The sequence below is a fragment of the Salmo salar genome, chromosome 02 (genome assembly GCF_965601325.2).
Source record: "Salmo salar chromosome 02, fSalSal1, whole genome shotgun sequence".
NCBI lineage: Eukaryota > Metazoa > Chordata > Actinopteri > Salmoniformes > Salmonidae > Salmo > Salmo salar.
Window position 1 is genome coordinate 92630957 of NC_138292.1, and position 23939 is coordinate 92654895.

Sequence of the window (23939 nt, forward strand, 5' to 3'; positions counted from 1 at the left end):
TTGTTGATTTAAAAACTTTTCAGTTTCAACAAATGCACTGGGTTGATTGAAATGTGATACTAAACTTACATACCATGCACTATTTTGACATAGTGGAAGATAAACTGTATAAATTCAGTGTTTCATACTAAGATACGTGTTGCTTTTGCACATATTTGTTCATTGAAGAGTCTGTTGATTGGTCATTGGGTGCAATTGTTTTACAGTATGATAAAATCAAGCTTTATTTATACAGCACATGTCAGACATGGATGCAAACACAATGGCTTCACAGGAAAAAACTATGAAAATAAACTGAAATATTTAGTAAACAAACATAAGAGGATAAAAAAGAGAAGATTAACAAGTCAAAGACCAATGAGCATTCTAAGGAAAATCCATTGATTAAACTACTAAGAATTGGATGCAACATCAACCCAAAATATCAGCTTGTTTTACTACATTGTTTGTTACGTTCCCCAGCAAGAAAACCAGAAATGTCACTAAAATAGGTGGAACTAACAAAGAGTCATTGACAACAACCACAACTAAACAGGTGGGGTTTTAGGAGGGGTTCTGAAAGACACTATGGGGGTGTCCACTGAAAGTTGACTAGTAACAACAACTGGGACATAAAAGACACCCACCATGAGATCCACTAAATCTGCCCAAGAAGAGGAAAACAAAAGAAAAACCCACACCAAACTTAACGACAGGAAGTAAACCAAAAAGGTGGCGCAACTAAAGGTGTTGACTCTCCACATGTATCAAGACAACTGGAGCACTGGGCCAGACACTCTTAAATAGAACCTGGACCAGCTCAGGTGAAACACCTTCCCACTAACGAGATGGACAAGCCAGCACAGGTGTAACACATACTGACTAACGAGGTGACACCAATCAGTGCGTCCTACGTGCTAACGAGCTAGACGTGCTAACGAGCTATACGTGCTAACGTCCAACCTCAAAACATAAATGGAAAAACCAAAGCCTGTAACACCTTCCCCCTTAAGACAACAAATATATCCTATATTTTTGTTGGACAAGTTTGCTCACCACCAACAGAAAACAACTTCCATTTCACATTATAATCAACTACAATGCTTCAACTTCATCAATATAAACATGGTGTCTACTGGCTGTCAACAATTAAAACCAATATATATATTTTTATATTTTTCCCCCACTAGCTTCTAGAACTGTTGTCTTCCTAAAACTCACTAGCTTCTAGAACTCTCGTCCCCTTGGAACGAGTCCAAACAAAACTCATCTCCAATACAGAAAAACATGCAGTCATAATAAATTGTGATCCATGGCAACGCACTGGCTAAACGCAAAACACAAATCTTTTTGACTGCCCACCCTTGAGACAATCAGAAACCAAGTTGTCCTTACCACAGACATGTCTGATTTCAAGAGGAAACTCCTGCAATATCCGTAGTAACTTTCCACCTCACTGCAGAGCTTCTCTCTCTTTTCAGGGTTCACTCGATAGGCATGTTGTTGGATCGGGGCCCAGTCCCCAATGTCATGCTCTAGTACATTTGGGTTGGCACATCTGAGAATGAACCCTGATATTCTAAAAGCAGGGCAACAATATCAATATAATTGTACCAAACAATTGTCAGTTGGTTGCATAAATAATTATGATCACTAAATGTTACATGAATTGTAAATATGAAATATCAAAACCAAATGTACACCCCTTTGTTAATATGTATTGTCAATAATTAACTTAATGGTGAGGCATGGAATAATAAAACATGTATTTTTTGTCAGGCTGGATGTTTGAAATATGAGGTGATTTGAGACCTGCTTCTTCAGTAGTGGAATAAAGACAATTAGCACTTGGATGTTGTAAAGAAATGCTGGAGTGATGTAGGATTGTTAATAAAATGGATTATAGACCGATTTATTATACTGGGTCCATGTGTATAGGCTGCAAGTAAGTTGAAATTAAGTTGTTTTCAAGCCATTTAAAAAAAACGACCAGAAAAACATCTCAATTTTCACTTTCAACCGAATGTATATTGGTCTTATTTAGTCTTATTTTCAACATCTTTTCAGTTACATTTTGCTAAGTGGGTTATTTCATTGATATCATGAAACAATTCCTTCATGTATGTATTTTCTGATGTTTGATCAGAGAATCTCTTGTCACATTGATCACAGCTACAAAGTTTGTCCATCTGTGTGTGTTCTCTGGTGTACAGTCAGATAGCCAGATGTACTAAAACTCTTCCCACATTGAGTACAGCTATAAGATTTCTCTCCTGTGTGTGTTCTCTGGTGCACTGTCAGATGGCCAGATTGACCAAAACTCTTCCCACATTGACCACTGCAATAAGATTTCCCTCCTGTGTGTCTTCTTTGGTGCACTGTCAGATTGCCAGATTGACCAAAACTCTTCCCACATTGACCAATGCAATAAGATTTCTCTCCTGTGTGTGTTCTACGGTGTACAATTAGATGGCTAGATGTACCAAAACTCTTCCCACATTGATCACAGCTAAAAGCTTTCTCTCCTGTGTGTGTTCTCTGGTGTACAATTAGATGGCTAGATGTAGTACAACTCTTCCCACATTGATAACAGCTATAAGATTTCTCTCCTGTGTGTATTCTCTGGTGCACTATCAAGGAGTTTGATGCAGTAAATTTCTTCCCACATTGATCACAGCCAAAAGGTTTCTCTCCTGTGTGAATTCTCAAGTGTACTTTCAGTGCATCTGCTCTTGAGTAACTCTTCCCACAATCAAAACAGTGGTGAGCTTTCTCTCCTGTGAGTACTCGCTGGTGTATTAAGTTCTGATGTAGATTTGCAGTAAGATTTATTCCCTGTGAGCCTCTGCTGGTGTTTCTTGAGGAGTTCTGATCTGGAGAGGCTCTTCTCTGCCTCGTCAGCATCATGATGTTGTTGAGGATCCCCAGAGGATCCACGATAGTCACGCCTCTCTCCTGTGTGGATGACAAAGTCAGACAGATGGTTAAAGGCCCACAACAGCAGAAATCCACTGTTTATTTGAGGTAAAAGGTGATGCCCAGAGCATACCCATGAAGTTCTACAACAATTGACATCTGTTAAATTTGACAATTAAGACAGTCAAGTTAGCAACAATAGTCATATTTCATCTTGTTTTCACATTAGTGGGAAGTAGAAATAAGTTATTAAAGTTGTTGAAATCCTAAGCAGTGTGCCAGACGACTTTTGGTCTCCAATATAGGCCCCTTTCTATGTTTAATAAAATTGTGGCACGAGGTCAAAACACACACAATTTGACTGCAGAAACTCCTCCCTGCTAATGAGGAAACCACTAGTTATGGATGTAGTATATCTGGTAATGAGGAAACCACTAGTTATGGATGTAGTATATCTGGTAATGAGGAAACCACTAGTTCTGGATGTAGTATATCTGGTAATGAGGAAACCACTAGTTATGGATGTAGTATATCTGGTAATGAGGAAACCACTAGTTATGGATGTAGTATATCTGGTAATGAGGAAACCACTAGTTATGGATGTAGTATATCTGGTAATGAGAAACCACTAGTTATGGATGTAGTATATCTGGTAATGAGGAAACCACTAGTTATGGATGTAGTATATCTGGTAATGAGGAAACCACTAGTTATGGATGTAGTATATCTGGTAATGAGGAAACCACTAGTTATGGATGTAGTATATCTGGTAATGAGGAAACCAATACTTATGGATGTAGTATATCTGGTAATGAGGAAACCAATACTTATGGATGTAGTATATCTACCTAGAGGAAAAATGGTGAGCGAAGATTTGAATTTTTTACAATGTATTTATAAGGTATTTATTTTTATCAGGATATTTTCTAACTGCAGTCTGCAACGTTTTTATTTGTTGGCTTTATGTAGGCTATTTTTACATAGTTGGCAATGGCAATAAAAGTTACTATTGGATTTGTATAATTTTCATTTAGATTTAGAGGGAATGTAGATTAATCACAGACAATGATTTTGAGATACTATTAGGAATTAAAATGAAACTGTTCCACGAAAATGAAAATATGACAATCATAACTGGCACCAGATCAGTAGAAATGGTCAGATAAATTGGCACCAAATGGAAAACGTTGCTGACTGCTGGTGTAGCCTATTACCAGAAACTATAGGAGCATAACGACTGCTGGTGTAGTCTATTACCAGAAACTATAAGAGCATAACGACTGCTGGTGTAGTCTATTACCAGAAACTATAGGAGCATAACGACTGCTGGTGTAGCCTATTACCAGAAACTATAGGAGCATAACGACTGCTGATGTAGTCTATTACCAGAAAATATAGGAGCATAACGACTGCTGGTGTAGCCTATTACCAGAAACTATAGGAGCATAACGACTGCTGGTGTAGTCTATTACCAGAAACTATAGGAGAATAACGACTGCTGGTGTAGCCTATTACCAGAAACTATAGGAGCATAACGACTGCTGGTGTAGCCTATTACCAGAAACTATAGGAGCATAACGACTGCTGGTGTAGCCTATTACCAGAAACTATAGGAGCATAATGACTGCTGGTGTAGCCTATTACCAGAAACTATAGGAGCATAACGACTGCTGGTGTAGTCTATTACCAGAAACTATAGGAGCATAACGACTGCTGGTGTAGCCTATTACCAGAAACTATAGGAGCATAACGACTGCTGGTGTAGTCTATTACCAGAAACTATAGGAGCATAACGACTGCTGGTGTAGTCTATTACCAGAAACTATAGGAGCATAACGACTGCTGGTGTAGCCAATTATCAGAAACTATAGGAGCATAACGACTGCTGGTGTAGTCTACTACCAGAAACTATAGGAGCATAACGACTGCTGGTGTAGCCTATTACCAGAAACTATAGGAGCATAACGACTGCTGGTGTAGCCAATTATCAGAAACTATAGGAGCATAACGACTGCTGGTGTAGTCTACTACCAGAAACTATAGGAGCATAACGACTGCTGGTGTAGCCTATTACCAGAAACTATAGGAGCATAACGACTGCTGGTGTAGCCTATTACCAGAAACTATAGGAGCACAATGACTGCGGGTGTAGTCTATTACCAGAAACTATAGGAGCACAATGACTGCTGGTGTAGTCTATTACCAGAAACTATAGGAGCATAACGACTGCTGGTGTAGTCTATTACCAGAAACTATAGGAGCATAACGACTGCTGGTGTAGTCTATTACCAGAAACTATAGGAGCATAACGACTGCTGGTGTAGCCTATTACCAGAAACTATAGGAGCATAACGACTGCTGGTGTAGTCTATTACCAGAAACTATAGGAGCATAACGACTGCTGGTGTAGCCTATTACCAGAAACTATAGGAGCATAACGACTGCTGGTGTAGCCTATTACCAGAAACTATAGGAGCATAACGACTGCTGGTGTAGTCTATTACCAGAAACTATAGGAGCATAACGACTGCTGGTGTAGCCTATTACCAGAAACTATAGGAGCATAATGACTGCTGGTGTAGTCTATTACCAGAAACTATAGGAGCATAACGACTGCTGGTGTAGCCTATTACCAGAAACTATAGGAGCATAGCGACTGCTGGTGTAGCCTATTACCAGAAACTATAGGAGCATAACGACTGCTGGTGTAGTCTATTACCAGAAACTATAGGAGCTTAACGACTGCTGGTGTAGCCTATTACCAGAAACTATAGGAGCATAACGACTGCTGGTGTAGCCTATTACCAGAAACTATAGGAGCATAACGACTGCTGGTGTAGCCTATTACCAGAAACTTTAGGAGCATAACATCAGAATTTACGAAGGCCAGCAGCAGCGGGAGGAGTACACTAAGGAAGAGGTTTTTCTGATGGTTAGCTATCTTTATTCAGAGGGGTGTCATCAATAGCCCATAATGACAAAGTGAAAACAGGTAAAAAAAAACAGAAATACCTTATTTACTTAAGTATTCAGACCATTTGCTATGAGACTCGAAATTGCTTTCAGGTGCATCTTGTTTCCATTAATCATCCTTGAGATCTATCTACAACTTATTTGGAGTTCACCTGTGGTAAATTCAATTGATTGGATATGATTTGGAAGGCACACACCTGTCTATATAACATCCCACAGTTGACAGTGCATGTCAGAGCAAAAACCAAGCCATGAGGTCGAAGGAACTGTCCGTAGAGCTCCAAGACAAGATTGTGTCGAGGCACAGATCTGGGGAAGGGTACCAAAAAAGATTCTGCAGCATTGAAGGTCCCTAAGAACACAGTGGCCTCCATCATTCTTAAATGGAATACTCTTCCTAAAGCTGGTCACCCGGCCAAACTTAGCGTTTGGGGGAGAAGGGCCTTGGTCAGGGAGGTGACCAAAAACCAGAGCTCCAGAGTTACTCTGTGGAGATGGGTGAACCTTCCAGAAGGACAACCATCTCTGCAGCACTCCACCAATCAGACCTTTATGGTAGAGCGGCCAGATGGAAACCACTCCTCAGTAAAAGGCACATGACAACCTGCTTGGAGTTTGACAAAAGGCACCTTAAGGACTCTAAGACCATGAGAACAAGATTCTCTGGCTTGATGAAACCAAGATTTAACTCTTTGGCCTGAATGCCAAGAGTCACGTCTAGAGGAAACCTGGCACCATCCCTATGGTGAAGCATGGTGGTGGCAGCATCATGCTGTGGGGATGTTTTCAGCAGCGGGGACTGGGAGACTAGTCAGGATCCAGGGAAATATTAACGGAGCAAAGTGCAGAGAGATCCTTGATGAAAGACCTGCTCCAGAGTGCTCAGGACCTCAGACTGGGGTGAAGGTTCACCGTCCAACAGGACAACGACCTTACGCACACAACCAAAACAACACAGGAGTAGCTCCGGGACAAGTCTCTGAATGTCCTTGAGTGGCCCAGCCAGAGCCCGGACTTGGGACCGATCTAACATCTCTGGAGAGACCTGAAAATAGCTGTGCAGTGATGTTCCCCATCCAACCTGACAGAGCTAGAAGGATCTGCAGAGAAGGATGGGAGGAACTCCCCAAATGCAGGCGTGTCAAATAAATTTGCTAAATGAAAGGGGAAAAAAGATTTTAATCAATTTTAGAATAAGGCTTTAACGTAACAAAATGTGGAAAAAGTCAAGGGGTCTGAATACTTTCCGAATGCACTGTATACAGCAACAGCTCCCCCAACAGCATTCCTGTCTTTTCTGTAGATGTTATATCCCTGTATTGCTACTGCTGTATCAAAGGAATTATCTCAGTGAGTTTCAGAGATGAACAGTACAGTGCATTCCAAATTCAATAGGCAGGCAAGTAAACAAAAACGTTTTAAAATAAAAACTATTCCAGAAAATGTCAACGCGTATATACCTCCCATCCAAGAGACTGTCGACCAATCGCGTTCACATTGTCATGCTGTGACACGCAGTTCCTAAGCTAATTCCCACCAAATCCCTTTTTAAAGTCAGGGTATGAGTTGAGAAACATGCCTATTTTCCTTGAAAGTACGTACTGTTACGATTGCAAAGCTATACGATATTACAGAGAACAAGTTAATTATCTCACATCTCTGAAAATATTTGTAATGTTGTGCTTCTAGTTCACATAGTGTAATTCATGCCAATGTTATTTTCTTTAAGCTGTTAATACGAATCGAAAGGAGTTTCCAATATTCTCATTTCTTAAAGTATTCCTGGTGATAGTGATACACAAGCTAGGTCTATTTGAAACATTGCCATCCCATGGCAGCATTTACCAGCCACCAGGTTCAGAAGCTTTAAAACCACATAAAAAGATATTTAAAACCCAATTCTATTTTTGCCCAAAGTTAAGATATAAATTATTCAAACTGAACATAATTCATGCTGGTTATTATTTTAGGCTATTTTAGTTTTGGAGTCAAAGATAGTTTTGGAATAGTTTAGATTTTTTAAACAGGTTTGTTATTTTATTTCAGTTTACCCCTAATTACTTTTTCTATAATAAGCATGGAGGTTTCCCCTATCAACCAGTCATAGGTACTGGTGACAAAGCACCTCGTACCCTAGCTGGGAATGAACAGACTGAAACCACTCCCCTATCAACCAGTCATAGGTACTGGTGACAAAGCACCTCGTAACCTAGCTGGGAATGGGACAGACGGAACCCTTCTGTGGTAACAGACAGGGGCGATTTGTAATCTAATCTAATTCCCAGGAATGGGGTTCATATGAACCACAGAGACTGTGTGTGGGATAATAACATGGCCGTGTCCAACCCTGCTTGTTCCCTCGACTCCGCTACCAACCACCAATCTCCAACAGGGCCCTTAACCTGTATCACTAGACACCTCATAGTGAGCTACAGGTAGGAATCAGCAATGAATCCCAATAATGAGACACCTCTGGGGAGGGGTGTCAGCAACATTTAACAATATATATATAGTGTTTTATGATAAACCGTTTTTACAAATCTGTCAAGACACCAACTCAGACTTTACCGATTTTGATGTGATATTTAAGTATTGTGTGAAATGATTTGACGTTATATGAAAGTACCGCAATTTATGTTTCTAGAAACGTATGGCAATTGAGAATCTATTCACATTTAGATGGAATATTTGACTATTTTAGCTGCCAGAGCCAGTCTACCTCTGAAAATAACATACAGTCCTTGGACCTTGAGGAGTAACGGGGGCAGCAATCAGCAGTAGAAACAATAAAAAAGCGTACTCCCTGCCCGTTTCGGTAAAAAGCTGAGGGATGGGGCTGGAGAAATGTAACCATCCATGATATCAACATTCTAGTTTTAACCATGTTTTGAGGATATACAGTGTTTGTTTATATTTACTGACAAACATTGGAGTTAAAAAAAGCCTATATTTTGGGTTCTGATGGGGTACGACAGTTGAACTAATCTCATGAGGCATTTATAAGGGATTTATTCAAGAAACAGATGGGTACATATCATTAATGTATAAGTCCCAAAATGGATGTAACAACTGCTGATTGCCCCTTTAAGAGAACATATCGGGCTAATCTAATAGGAGATATTGAGGACTACAGTATTTCAGGCATTGTCATTGGATGCATTTGATCAAATGTTAATGTGTTGTTGATGGTCCACTCTTGATGTTCTACACGTTACAGTGTAGCTTCAGCCATTCCTACAGAACAACATTAAAGTGTAGAACCCCTTTACTGCATATTGGTTCAACGACTGCAGAGACGGTACTTACTGGTGTTAAACAGATCTCCAACTTCCTCTTCTTCCTCCAATGTGACAGTCATCTCCCCCTCCTCCTCTTTCACTCCAAAAACTGAATCCTCCTCTTTCTCTTCCTCTTCTTTCACGGTAACAGCCTCATCCTCTACTTCTTGTTTTACTGTAGGAGGAGAGTAGCTTAGTGAACTCATGGTCGGGGATGTTAGCTGGCTAGCATTAGCGACTAGCCTAGTTCTAAGCTAACTTAGCAAACCAGCTAGCTGACAAACAACGTAAATATATAATTAAATTGGCCAACAAGTACATACGACAGAAGTGTGTTTAATACACAGCGACTAATATACACCAAACCAGTGTAAAGAGCGTGAATGTTGTAGCTATGTTTGCTAGAAAGCTACCGAGGTGTCTGACTAGCTGTTGTTGTTGATGAGCGTCCCGTCCACTAGATTATACGTCACACTGGCAGCATAGTCTGAACCTAAAAGACGCACATCGCCATCTGCTGACTGGAGGGGGCAACGCAGCTGAGGAACCAAACGTTTATTTTTCATTTATTTCAGAAAAGTTTAATATTATATTAAGTCGTTCAAAGAGAAGCATGTGTTAATTGATTCGTGTTTAATGATTTAGAATTTAAAACAAACTTTACACCCACTGCATATTTGCATTGAACCATACTTCTGACATGGATCATTTTGACCCCAGAGGCATATCTTTTATCATAGCCATAATGTGGTTTATTCAATTCTTCCAATTTTTCATGACTTTGTCAATCAACTTGTTCTTAATAAATACAAATCATGGTGTAGTGTTTCTGTATCAAAATTGACTTTTAACAAATTCAAATCCTTTGGAGTCATTTTGACTCCAGCCAAAAGCACCTTTGATAAATAGGACATTTATTTCAAATCAAAATCAAATCACATTTTATTGGTCACATACACATGTTTATCAGATGTTATTGTGGGTGTAGTGAAATGCTTTTGATTCTAGCTCCGACAGTGCAGTAATATCCAACAAGTAATATCTAACAATTTCACAACATTTACCCAATACACACAAATCTAAGTATTTGAATCTAGGTTTCTCTGTAGACATGATCCATCCCACCAGAGGGTGGAGGGGCATCTGTATCAGTGGTTTTGACCAGATAGACACCTGCAGATACACAGTATAGTGCCTCCCATGTACTCTCCTAAGATTGGACTTTTCTATACCACTTATCACATGACTGTGTACAAAACTGCCAATGAGGCGGTAGGGTAGCCTAGTGGTTAGAGCATTGGACTAGTAACCGAAAGGTTGGAAGTTTGAAACCCCGAGCTGACAAGATACAAATCTGTCGTTCTGCCCCTGAACAAGGCAGTTAACTCACTGTTCATAGGCCGTCATTGAAAATAAGAATTTGTTCATAACTGACTTGCCTAGTTAAATAAAGGTTAACATTTTTTGTTGTTGAAAACTCTACACAATCCCAAAGCAGGTTTTTAGACATTTTTACAAATGTACTTAAGTATTCAGACCCTTTGCTATGAGACTCGAAATTGAGCTCAGATGCATCCTGATTCCACTAATCATCCTTGAGCTGTTTCTACAACTTGATTGGAGTCCACCTCTGGTAAACTCAATTGATTGGACATGATTTAGAAAGGCACACACCTCTCTATATAAGGTCCCACAGTTCACAGTGCATGTCAGAGCAAAAACCAAGCCATGAGGTCAAAGGTATTGTCTGTAGAGCGCTGAGACAGGATTGTTTTGAGGCACAGATCTGGGGAGGGGTTCCAAATATGTCTGCAGCATTGGAGGTCCCCAAGAACACAGTGGCCTCCATCATTCTGAAATGGAAGAAGTTTGGAACCACCAAGACTCTTCCCAGAGCTGGCTGCCCGGTCAAACTGAGCAATCGGGGGAGAAGGGCCTTGGTCAGGGAGGTGCCCAAGAATCCGATGGTCACTCTGACAGAGCTCCAGGGTTCCTCTGTGGAGATGGGAGAACCTTCCAGAAGGACCATCATCTCTGCAGCACTCCACCAATCAGGCCTTTATGGTAGAGAGGCCAGACGGAAGCCACTCCTCAGTAAAAGGCATATGACAGCCCACTTGGAGTTTGCCAAAAGGCACCTAAAGGACTCTCAGACCATGAGGAACAAGATTCTCTGGTCTGATTAAACTAAGATTGAACTCTTTGGCCTGAATGCCAAGTGTCACGTCTGGAGGAAAATTTGCACCATCCCAACGGTGAAGCATGGTGGTGGCAGCATCATGCTGTGGGGATGTGTTTCAGCAGCAGTGCAAATTGTCCACTGATATTGGTATAACTTCTCACCCTTTTTGGCTGTATGAAAGTTAATTTCCCCTCAGGCACACACATTTGTTCTTTGATATAATGAAGGTCATTTGTGTAGAATGTACTTTTCCCCACCTCTTTATTTTTTTTTCCAAGAGAAAAACTGCTGATGCACATTTCGAAATTACACCTTGTCTATTCTTCTATTCTAACTCTCAACAGTAAGTTTAGACCCCGACTGATTTAAATATATATATATATATATATATATATTATATATATATATATATATATATATATATATATATATATATATATATATATATAGATTATTATTTATTACAAACAACACAAGGAAGGGGTAACATTAAAGTATTAGAACATGAAGGACAAACAATACAGCATCAAGACACTATCAAACATGTATCAGTCTGTCCACAACAGAGCCATCCTTATGTGTGAGGGTGCGTGTGCATGATAGTGATATAAAATATATATCATAGTTTCCTTTTTCATGATCACAATCTAGTGAAACCTGAACCCTCCAAGATCCCCCCCACAGTTCCCCAATAGCTGTTCCTCAACCCTGCAAGATCCCCCCACAGTTCCCCAATAGCTGTCCCTCAACCCTCCAAGATCCCCCCACAGTTCCCCAATAGCTGCTCCTCAACCCTCCATGATCCCCCCCACAGTTCCCCAATAGCTGTCCCTCAACCCTCCAAGATCCCCCCCACAGTTCCCCAATAGCTGTCCGTCAATCCTCCAAGATCCCCCCCACAGTTCCCCAATAGCTGTCCGTCAATCCTCCAAGATCCCCCCCACAGTTCCCCAATAGCTGTCCGTCAACCCTCCAAGATCCCCCCCACAGTTCCCCAATAGCTGTCCCTCAACCCTGCAAGATCCCACCACAGTTCCCCAATAGCTGTCCCTCAACCATTCGAGACACCTCCCACAGTCCCCCCTAATAAAAAAAAGACAATTAATTCCATTCCCCACCTCCAAGAACCCCCCCCCCCCAATGCACCAACAACCAAGAGAATGAACTAAAGAGAAAAAAGGAAAAGACAGAAGAAAACAGCAAACAATTCAAAAAAATTACAAAACAAAATAATACATTTAAAACAAAGGACATCAAGGACAACTAAAATCATAACAGCAATGCCAACTGTATATGTTTGTGTGCATGTCTGGCACTATTACATGTATGTGTGTGTTCTTGTATGTGTTTGTTTGAATGAGAGTGTGTGTATATGCATGTGTTCCAACACCTGCACGGCATCAGCCTCAGGCAAACCGGCATTAGTTGTAAAAACACTGCCACTTAGTGTCACAAAAACCATCCATCGCTATGATGAAGCTGGCTCTCATGAGGATTGCCACAGGAAAGGAAGACCCAGAGTTACTTCTGCTGCAGGAGATAAGTTCATTAGAGTTAACTGTGAAGACAACAACTATGCCTATGAGATGGTTTGGGATAAATCGGACCGCAGAGTGAAGGAAATGCAGCCAACAATTGCTCAGCATATGTGGGAACTCCTTCAAGACTGTTGGAAAAGCATTCCAGGTGAAGCTGGTTGAGAGAATGCAAAGAGTGTGCAAAGCTGTCATCAAGGCAAAGGGTGGCTACTTTGAAGAATTTCAAATATAAAATATATTTTGATTTGTTTAACACTTTTTTGGTTACTACATGATTCCATATGAGTTACTTCATAGTTGCGTTGTCTTCACTATATTGTATATTTTTTACATTTTAGTTGTTTAGTAGAAGCTCTTATCCAGAGCAACTTACCATAGTGAATGCAAACATTTCATGCATTTTTTTTTTTGTACTGGCCCTCCGTGGGAACCCTGGCGTTGCACACACCATGCTCTACCAACTGAGCCACAGGGAAGGCCAACTTAGACAACAGTTTTAAAATAAAGAAAAAACATTGAATTTGTAGGTGTGTCCAAACAATTGACCGGTACTGAATATGCATTGTGGAGGAGAACTGATCTTAGATCTGTACAAAGGCATAACATCTACAGCAGGAACAACTGTCTGTGTTAAAAAGGCCCAGCTGGATTGAATTTAGCTATTTAAAATGACATATTTGAATGTCAAATGATTTGTTCTGTTTGTCAATACAAGACAGGGTCTGTGGAGGCTTGGCCTATTAGTGGTAGATTTGGGGGAGAATTTGAGTTGGAATAGTGATAGATTTTTGGAGGGACCCTTGTCACTAAAGCCAATCAGTGAGCAGCGTCCCTTCCCCCACATCGTAGGCAGTTCTGTTACTCACAACACTTCCCCTGCTTTCCTCAACAATGGAAAAGCCCACTGAACTAAAGCCTTGCCATTTCCGATCTTTTTTAAAAGATTGAAGAATTTTTTACAATTAGGAAATAATATTTCATGTTTTACTCGTACCTCAGCCAGCATTGTGAATGGTTAGGAAATAATATTTCATGTTTTACTCGTACCTCAGCCAGCATTGTGAATGGTTAGGAAATAATATGTCATGTTTTACTCGTACCTCAGCCAGCATTGTGAATGGTTAGGAAATAATATTTCATGTTTTACTCGTACCTCAGCCAGCATTGTGAATGGTTAGGAAATAATATGTCATGTTTTACTCGTACCTCAGCCAGCATTGTGAATGGTTAGGAAATAATATGTCATGTTTTACTCGTACCTCAGCCAGCATTGTGAATGGTGTCTGATGCAGTGACATACTAGACCATGGCAGTAAATCTAATACTTAGGTGTTTTTAGTCATGCATGAAAGGTCTGGGGTGGTTCTGTGGTTATAAGTTACTGACCTTGGAATACATTTCTGGCCATGCTGGCAGGGTCTGAATCAAACCCAATGTCCACCTTGTACACTGGCAGGGTCTGAATCAAACCCAATGTCCACCTGGTACACTGGCAGGGTCTGAATCAAACCCAATGTCCACCTGGTACACTGGCAGGTCTGACAGTGTCTTACAACATTAACAATGTCTACACTGTATTTCTGATCATTTTGATGTTATTTTAATGGACAAAAAAAAGTGTTTTAATTTCAAAAACATTCCTAAGTGACCCCAAACTTTTGTTACATCATCTTGGAGCAGTATAGACCTAGTCTGTTCATTATATACATCTACATGATGTATTGTTATACCATGTAGGAGCAGTATAGACCTAGTCTGTTCATTATATACATCTACATGATGTATTGTTACACCATGTAGGAGCAGTATAGACCTAGTCTGTTCATTATATACATCTACATGATGTATTGTTACACCATGTAGGAGCAGTATAGACCTAGTCTGTTCATTATATACATCTACATGATGTATTGTTACACCATCTAGGAGCAGTATAGACCTAGTCTGTTCATTATATCCATCTACATGATGTATTGTTACACGATGTAGGAACAGTATAGACCTAGTCTGTTCATTATATACATCTACATGATGTATTGTTACACCATGTAGCAGCAGTATGGAGGTACAGTGGGGGACAAATTGTTGACACCCTTGATAGAGATGAGCAAAAACGACTCTATAAAATAAATAATTTAATTACTTTGATGTAAAAAATAAGGGGGAATTATATTATTGTATACTGATACAATTGCTCAAAAAAAGAGATATAGTTTAACATGTAATTCTCAAAAGGTAGGGGTCTGAATTATTGCTACCCATGTTTTCAATACTCCAGCACTCTCCCCTTGGGAGGATAACAACCCTGAAATGTTTTATGAGATTAGAGAACACATTGGGTGGGATCTTAGACCATTCCTCCATACAGAATCTCTCCAGGTCCTTGATTGATTTTGTCTGCACTTATGGAGTGCCCTGTTCAATTCAAACCACAGATTTCCAATGGAGTTCAAGTCCGAAGACAGAAATGGCCATTGAAAATGTTTATTTTGTGAACAAGTTCTTTGTGGATGTTGATGTGTCTTGCTGGAAGATCCACTTATGGCCAAGTTTCAGTCTCCTAGCAGAGAGGTAACCAGGTTTTGGGCTAAAATATCCTGGTAGTGGGTAAAGTTTATTTATGTATTTATTTTATACAGTAATTTTAGCTCATCTTTATCAAGGGTATCAATAACTAGGTGCTTATTTTGATATATAGTCATTTGACTGAATCAGAAACACAGATGTGGAGTAGATGTAGAGTTGGCCTTCCCTGTAGCTCAGTTGGTAGAGCATGGTGTTTGCAATGCCAGGGTTGTGGGTTCGATTCCCATGGGGGGCCAGCACAGAGAAAAAAAAAATATATATATATGTATGAAATGTATGCATTCACTACTGTAAGTCGCTCTGGATAAGAGCGTCTGCTAAATGACTAAAATGTTTAAAAAAAAGTGTAATGTAAAATGAAAAACTGTACTAATCAAACAACACTTGTTGCTCTTTGTACGTGTTGATATAATATTCATATTTAATGGAGAGGGAAAAAAACGTTTCCGTAAACTGCTTTATAATATTATAATTCAATGAAGAAGAAAAAAAGTTTTCCCTCCTCAACTGCGTTTCCTCCCTCCAGACAGCAGATGGCGATATGTGTCTTTCAGGCGATGTTTCTAGTGTGACGTATAATCTAGTGGACGGAACGCTTCTTCAACAACTGCAGCCACCTCGGTAGCTCGCTAGCTGACAATGTCGGAACATTCAAGTTCTTTAGACAATTTCGTGGTTTAATTGCCACTATGATTCAAACATACTTATGTGGAAACAACTAGCTACCCCATTTAATGTAATATTTACGTTGTGAGTCAACTAGCTGGCTGGTTAAGTTAGCATTAGCCTAGCTAGCTAACATCCCCGACCATGAGTTCTGTAAGCCACTCTCCTCCTGCTAAAGAAGAGGTCTGCTGGACGGAGAAAGAGGGACTGTAGCTGAACGTTGTCGTGAAAGAGGAAGAGGAGGATGTCACATTACAAAGACAAGTAGAAGGTGAGGCTGTTACCGTGAAAGAAGAAGAGAAAGACGTTACAGTGAAAGACGAGGAAGACGCCTTCAGAGTGAAAGAGGAGGAGGAAGATGCCGTTTTTGGAGTGGAGGATGAAGTGAAAGAAGATGAAGACGTTTTTGGAATTAAGGATGAAGAGGGGGAGATTACTGTCACATTCGAGGAGGACGAAGAAGAGAAGACTGGAGAACTGATTAACACCAGTAAATACAGTGAGTACTATCTAATAAAACAGGGACATTGATCTGATTAACACCAGTAAATACAGTGAGTACTATCTAATAAAACAAGGACATTGATCTGATTAACACCAGTAAATACAGTGAGTACTATCTAATAAAACAGGGACATTGATCTGATTAACACCAGTAAATACAGTGAGTACTATCTTATAAAACAGGGACATTGATCTGATTAACACCAGTAAATACAGTGAGTACTATCTAATAAAACAGGGACATTGATCTGATTAACACCAGTAAATACAGTGCGTACTATCTTATAAAACAGGGACATTGATCTGATTAACACCAGTAAATACAGTGAGTATTATCTAATAAAACAGGGACATTGATCTGATTAACACCAGTAAATACAGTGAGTACTATCTTATAAAACTTGGACACTTTTCCTGTTGAAAAGTGATATATAAATACATTAAAGTATAAACACACTAAAAGGAAACAAATAAATGTTTTGAGCAAAATAGTCTTTTTTTAGAGAACTGCAAACTATAAGGAGTGAGTGATGTCATAGTAAGGCCTTCAAGGAGTTGGCTTGATGGGAAGTCGTGATGTCATCCAATAGGAGACTGATCTTCATGTGAATATTCATTATTCTTTTTAAAATCATTCATGTTCTGTCAAGTTGGTTGTTGATCATTGCTAGAAAGCCATTTTCTGGTCTTGCCATAGACTTTCAAGACGATTTAAGTCCGAACTGTAACTAGGCCACTCAGGAACATTCAATGTCATCTTGGTAAGCTCCTCCAGTGTAGATTTGGCCTTGTGGTTTAGGTTATTGTCCTGTTAGGACAGTTTTTTGTATTCAGATCTCTGAAATGCTCTCTACCTACGTAACATTTAGTGTCTCCTTATGTTACGCTGGGAAAACAGTTTTCATGGGAACAGAAATCCTAAATCATTTCAGAGTTTGCTAAATCCAATGGTTCTAACCGAGAGTCACCTTAACTTTATTGACACCCAAATGGATACTGTCATTAATGCGGTTCTTCAATAATTACACATAATACTTAATACTGTAGCTGTTTAGTTACAGTCACATGTTCAACTATCATCAGCTGATCCAGGAAATCATTTTCTGCATGCCAGTCACATGACAAACATCACAACATGCAACAACAACCAAAGTGCTTCTTCATTCATTACTCTGGTAAAGACAGTTATGCCGTGCCCCACGTTGGATCCAACATACCTACAGTGGGGGAAAAAAGTATTTGATCCCCTGCTGATTTTGTACGTTTGCCCACTGACAAAGAAAGGATCAGTCTATAATTTTAATGGTAGGTTTATTTGAACAGTGAGAGACAGAATAACAACAAAAATATCCAGAAAAACGCATGTCAAAAATGTTATAAATTGATTTGCATTTTAATGAGGGAACTAAGTATTTGACCCCCTCTCAATCAGAAAGATTTCTGGCTCCCAGGTGTCTTTTATACAGGTAATGAGCTGAGATTAGGATCAAACTCTTAAAGGGAGTGCTCCTAACCACAGCTTGTTACCTGTATAAAAGACACCTGCCCACAGAAGCAATCAATCAATCAGATTCCAAACTCTCCACCATTGCCAAGACCAAATAGCTCTCCAAGGATGTCAGGGACAAGATTGTAGACCTACACAAGGCTGGAATGGGCTACAAGACCATCACCAAGCAGCTTGGTGAGAAGGTGACAACATTTGGTGCGATTATTCGCAAATGGAAGAAACACAAAAGAACTGTCAATATCCCTCGGCCTGGGGCTCCATGAAAGATTTCACCTAGTGGAGTTTCAATGATCATGAGAATGGTGAGGAATCAGCCCAGAACTACACGGGAGGATCTTGTCAATGATCTCAAGGCAGCTGGGACCATAGTCACCAAGAAAACAATTGGTAACACACTATGCCGTGAAGGACTGAAATCCTGCAGCGCCCGCAAGGTCCCCCTGCTCAAGAATACATATACATGCCCATCTGAAGTTTGCCAATGAACATCTGAATGATTCAGAGGACAACTGGTGAAAGTGTTGTGGTCAGATGAGACCAAAATGGAGCTCTTTGACATCAACTCAACTCGCCGTGTTTGGAGGAGGAGGAATGCTGCCTATGACACCAAGAACAACATCTCCACCGTTAAACATGGAGGTGGAAACATTATGCTTTGGGGGTGTTTTTCTGCTAAGGGGACAGGACAACTTCACCGCATCAAAGGGACGATGGACGGGGCCATGTACCGTCAAATCTTTAGTGAGAATCTCCTTCCCTCAGCCAGGGCATTGAAAATGGGTCGTGGATGGGTATTCCAGCATGACAATGACCCAAAACACACGGCCAAGGCAACAAAGGAGTGGCTCAAGAAGAAGCACATTAAGGTCCTGGAGTGGCCTAGCCAGTCTCCAGACCTTAATCCCATAGAAAATCTGTGGAGGGAGCTGAAGGTTCGAGTTGCCAAACATCAGCCTCGAAACCTTAATGACTTGGAGAAGATCTGCAAAGAGGAGTGGGGCAAAATCCCTCCTGAGATGTGTGCAAACCTGGTGGCCAACTACAAGAAACGTCTGACCTCTGTGATTGCCAACAAGGGTTTTGCCACCAAGTACTAAGTCATGTTTTGCAGAGGGGGTCAAATACTTATTTCCCTCATTAAAATGCAAATCATTTTATGACATTTTTGACATGCGTTTTCCTGGATCTTTTTGTTGTTATTCTGTCTCTCACTGTTCAAATAAACCTATTAAAATTATAGACTGATCATTTCTTTGTAAGTGGGCAAATGTACAAAATCAGCAGGGGTCAAATACTTTTTTCCCCCACTGTAACAAATCGATATTTATAATGTGTTATTGTCTGGTTGATTTAATGTAGGGTCTCATTAGTCTGTTTGCACTCAGAGATACTTAGCTCATAATGTGTAGAGAACTGTTCCTTGATGGATAGGCTATTGTACAACACACAGAGCTATTTTCCTATATTTGTTGTTAGGTGACGTTATGGGCCAATTTGGCAAACAGTTTACAAACCCTCATTGTCAAGCTGATGGAAAAGCCAAAGAGCATTTTACTGGTTGAAGTGTTTTTTTAAGTACAAAGCGGTTGATTTGCGATGACGACACAAACATTATATTAAGCAGGACATTCAAACGAGCCTTACAATTATAATCCAAAGTAGTGTGAAATGCACTCATAAGCAACCTGGTAATGGAGGTTACTCCCCTGAGTTTTCCCCCATTCACATTCAGAATACATTGTGAAAAACTAAAATCTTTGCTCACCATTTCAGATATACTACATCCATAACTAGTGGTTTCCTCATTAGCAGATATACTACATCCATAACTAGTGGTTTCCTCATTACCAGATATACTACATCCATAACTAGTGGTTTTCTCATTACCAGATATACTACATCCATAACTAGTGGTTACCTCATTAGCAGGGAGGAGTTTCTACAACTAAATTGCATGTGCATCGCCCTCATGCCGCAATTTTAGCAAACACAGAAAGGGGCCAATATTGGAGACCAAAAGTCGTCTGGCACACTGCTTAGAGTTTCAACAACATGAATAACTTATTTCTAGTCTACAGTCTTAGATGTTACTAATAATGTGAAAACAAGACTAAATATGACTATTGTTGCTCATTTTAAGACAATTGTCAAATAATTTTAACATTCATTAGACGTCAATTGTTGTACAACATCATGGCTACGCTGTTGCCATCACCTTTTACAGTGGATTACCGCTGTTGTGGGCCTTTAAACATCTATATGACTTTGTTGTTCACACAGGAGAGATATGGGACTATCGTGGATCCTCTGGGGAGCCTCAACAACCTCATGATGCTGACGAGGCAGAGAAGAGTCTCTACACATTAGAACACCTCAAGAAACACCCACAGAGTTCCACAGGGAAGAAACCTCACTGCTGCTCTGACTGTGGGAAGAGATTCACCTCCACAGCAGCCATTAAAATTCATCAGAGAATCCACACAGTAGAGAAACCTTATAGCTGTACTCAATGTGGGAAGAGTTTTACTCATTCAAACAGCCTGATATCACACCAGAGAACACACACAGGAGAGAAACCATATAGCTGTGATGAATGTGGGAAGAGTTTTACTACTTCTGGCATTCTGACTCTTCATCAGAGAACACACAGAGCAGAGAAACCTTATAGCTGTGCTCAATGTGGGAAGAGTTTTACTACGTCTAGCAAGCTGACTACACACCATAGAACACACACAGGAGAGAAACCTTATAGCTGTACTCAATGTGGGAAGAGTTTTACTCAGCTAAGCAACCTGATATCACACCAGAGAACACACACAGGAGAGAAATCCTATGGCTGTGATGAATGTGGGAAGAGTTTTACTCATTCAAACAGCCTGATATCACACCAGAGAACACACACAGGAGAGAAACCATATAGCTGTGATGAATGTGAAAAGAGTTTTACTACGTCTGGCATTCTGACTCTTCACCAGAGAACACACACCGGAGAGAAACCCTATAGCTGTACTCAATGTGGGAAGAGTTTTACTCAGCTAAGCAACCTGATATCACATCAGAGAACACACACAGGAGAGAAACCCTTTAGCTGTGATGAATGTGGGAAGAGTTTTACTGGTTCTAGCAATCTAACTCGACACCAGAGAACACACAGAGGAGAGAAACCTTATAGCTGTGCTCAATGTGAGAAGAGTTTTACTACATCTAGCAAGCGGACTACACACCATAGAACACACACAGGAGAGAAACCTTATAGCTGTACTCAATGTGGGAAGAGTTTTACTCAGCTAAGCAACCTGATAACACACCAGAGAACACACACAGGAGAGAAACCCTATGGCTGTAAGCAATGTGGGAAGATTTTTATTACATCTAGCATTCTGACTCAACACCAGAGAACACACACAGGAGAGAAACCTTTTAGTTGTGGTCAATGTGGAAAGAGTTTTACTCAGTCAAGCAGTCTGATACGACACCATGAGAACACACACAGGAGAGAAAGTAGTAGCAGTATTTTAATGATGTCGTAATGTAGAACCCTAAACGTTTGTCCCCTGTTCTATTGATTTCAACATGATATGGATATTAGCCTCAGGGGAAAAATCCAGGCTCTGAAATGGAAGAGTACTATTTTTGTGATTTAACAAAAAGTGACTAACAAAAAAAGAGTTGTGTTACACTTATCACTTTGGTGACCCACTTGAATCAAAATGTAGCTAGCTGTTTTCTACAAGTTGTCCTCTAACCAGGGATGTACAAATTTTTTCCCAGATTCCGTGTGGTTTTTCAGCTGTTAGTTTTAACAGGACATGCAACCTCATCTCCCTCCTCTCGCAGAATTGATTACAACATGATATTGATGAGTTATGACAAATAAGTGTTGCGTTCCTTTGTTTAGCGACCCCTAAATTTAAATGCATCACTCCAAAATGTAGCTGACTGTCTTCGACAGGTTGTCTTCTAACCAGTGAGGTAAAATATATTTCCCATTTCCATGTGTTTTTTTAGTTGTGTTAGTTTCAACAGCACGTACAACCTGATTTCCACCCTAATCGATATCAGTAGTTTATTGCTACTTGTCAAAACAACAGCATTTTTGGTGCTTGTGTCCATGGTGAGGACAACTTGGTTTCTGATTGTCTCAAGGTGGGCAGTCAAAGAAAATTGTGTTTGCATTTAGCCAGTGAGTTGCCATGGATCTTATTTTGACTGCATGTTTTTTCGTATTGGAGACGAGTTTTGTTTGGGCTCGTTCCAAGTGGACGAGAGTTCTAGAAGCAAGTGAGTTTTAGGAAGACAGTCAGAAGCTAATTTTATAATTTTATAAATTTCTATTTTTTTCTATTTTTTTAATTGTTGACAGCCAGTAGACCCCATGTTTATATTGGTGAAGGTGAAGCATTGTAGTTGATTTATAATGTGAAATGGAAGTTGTTTTCTGTTGGTGGTGAGCAAACTTGTTCATCAAAAATATAGGATATATTGGTGGTGAGCATTCTCTTAAGGTGTTTTAAGGGGGAAGGTGTTACATTCTTTGGTTTTTCCATTTATGTTTTGAGGTTGGACTTTAGCACGTCTAGCCCGTTAGCACGTCTAGCCCGTTAGCACGTCTAGCTCGTTAGCACGTCTAGCTCGTTAGCACGTCTAGCTCGTTAGCACGTCTAGCTCGTTAGCACATAGGACGCACTGATTGGTGTCACCTCGTTAGTCAGTGTGTGTTACACCTGTGCTGGCTTGTCCATCTCGTTAGTGGGAAGGTGTTTCACCTGAGCTGGTCCAGGTTCTATTTAAGAGTGTCTGGCCCAGTGCTCCAGTTGTCTTGATACATGTGGAGAGTCAACACCTTTAGTTGCTCCACCTTTTTGGTTTACTTCCTGTCTTTAAGTTTGTTGTGGGTTTTTCTTTTGTATGTCTCTTCTTGGGCAGATTTAGTGGGTCTCATGGTGGGTGTCTTTTAGGTCCCAGTTGTTGTTACTAGTCAACTTTCAGTGGACACTGAGAGCAAAACTGCAAGATTATGTTATAATACTTTTATTGCATCAAATGGTTGTTTTATTAACAGAATAGAGGGTTCTTAGAACTATAGTGTCTGTGTGTTCTACTGAGGATGGGTCTCTGGGAGAAAACACTGACAGGAGATTTACAATGTCTTTTGGGTGATAAAACCTAAAGAGACCGCATTCCAGAGCATGAGTTAATGTTTCTGTTCTATATGGTACCAGTGAGAGATGACCCCAGGGCCAGACCCTGGTCTCTACACAAAGAGTACTGTTTTTACAGAAGATACTGTCTGCTGAGAATTATAAGTATCTTTCATACAAATCTTAACCTTGTGACCCGTTCTATACATCTGTTGTTCGTCATGTAGGTTGAAAGGGGTGTATCTTGGCTGTAAAAGACCTTTGTACTTTTGTCTCATGGCTCTCGACGAATCATCTGGGGGTGATTCGTCGACCAGTCATCATTATCGTAGAGCACTCAATTGATTGACTTTATATTTGTGCGTTGTATTGACCTACTCTCTTATTAATAAGTGAATAAAGATTTAGTTTAAGAATAACTCTGACTTGTGTGATAAGTTTGTCTCTTCATTTGATATGAAAGAAATTAACCTGAGGTCCTGATGACCTGGCTAAGTGGTGCTCCAGGGATCCCTCAAACTTGATCTCAGGGAGACCACACTTTGGGAACGGAGCAGATGGACCCACCTTTGACCTGAGGGGCAGCGAGCCGAGTGGATACCACATCTCAAACCTAGTTTTTTTTAAAAGAGGTGAGCGTAAACACGCAAAGTGTAGTTTTTAGAA

General features: G+C 40.2%; 1 protein-coding gene and 1 long non-coding RNA gene across 2 annotated transcripts; one reads left to right on the top strand and one right to left on the bottom strand.

The window, feature by feature from the left end:
* Positions 1–185: 185 nt before the first annotated feature.
* LOC145863125 (uncharacterized) lies at positions 186–9591 on the bottom strand. The gene is made up of 2 exons (XR_014382450.1): positions 9175–9591; positions 186–2934 (listed from the first exon to the last, which is right to left on the bottom strand). It is a non-coding gene; the product is annotated as an uncharacterized LOC145863125 (long non-coding RNA).
* A 6671-nt stretch (positions 9592–16262) lies between these two features.
* Positions 16263–23692, top strand: LOC123733246 (uncharacterized). Its single transcript, XM_082969674.1, has 3 exons — positions 16263–16271; positions 16332–16617; positions 20413–23692. Exons 1-3 carry the CDS (start codon positions 16263–16265, stop codon positions 21660–21662), a joined length of 1545 nt encoding a protein of 514 aa, XP_082825800.1. The 3' UTR covers positions 21663–23692.
* The last annotated feature ends 247 nt before the right edge of the window (positions 23693–23939 follow it).

Coding starts and splice junctions, on each gene's coding strand:
- LOC123733246 (XM_082969674.1), top strand. Junction 16,618..20,412: donor GATTAACACCAGTAAATACA/GTGAGTACTATC, acceptor TTGTTCACACAG/GAGAGATATGGGACTATCGT.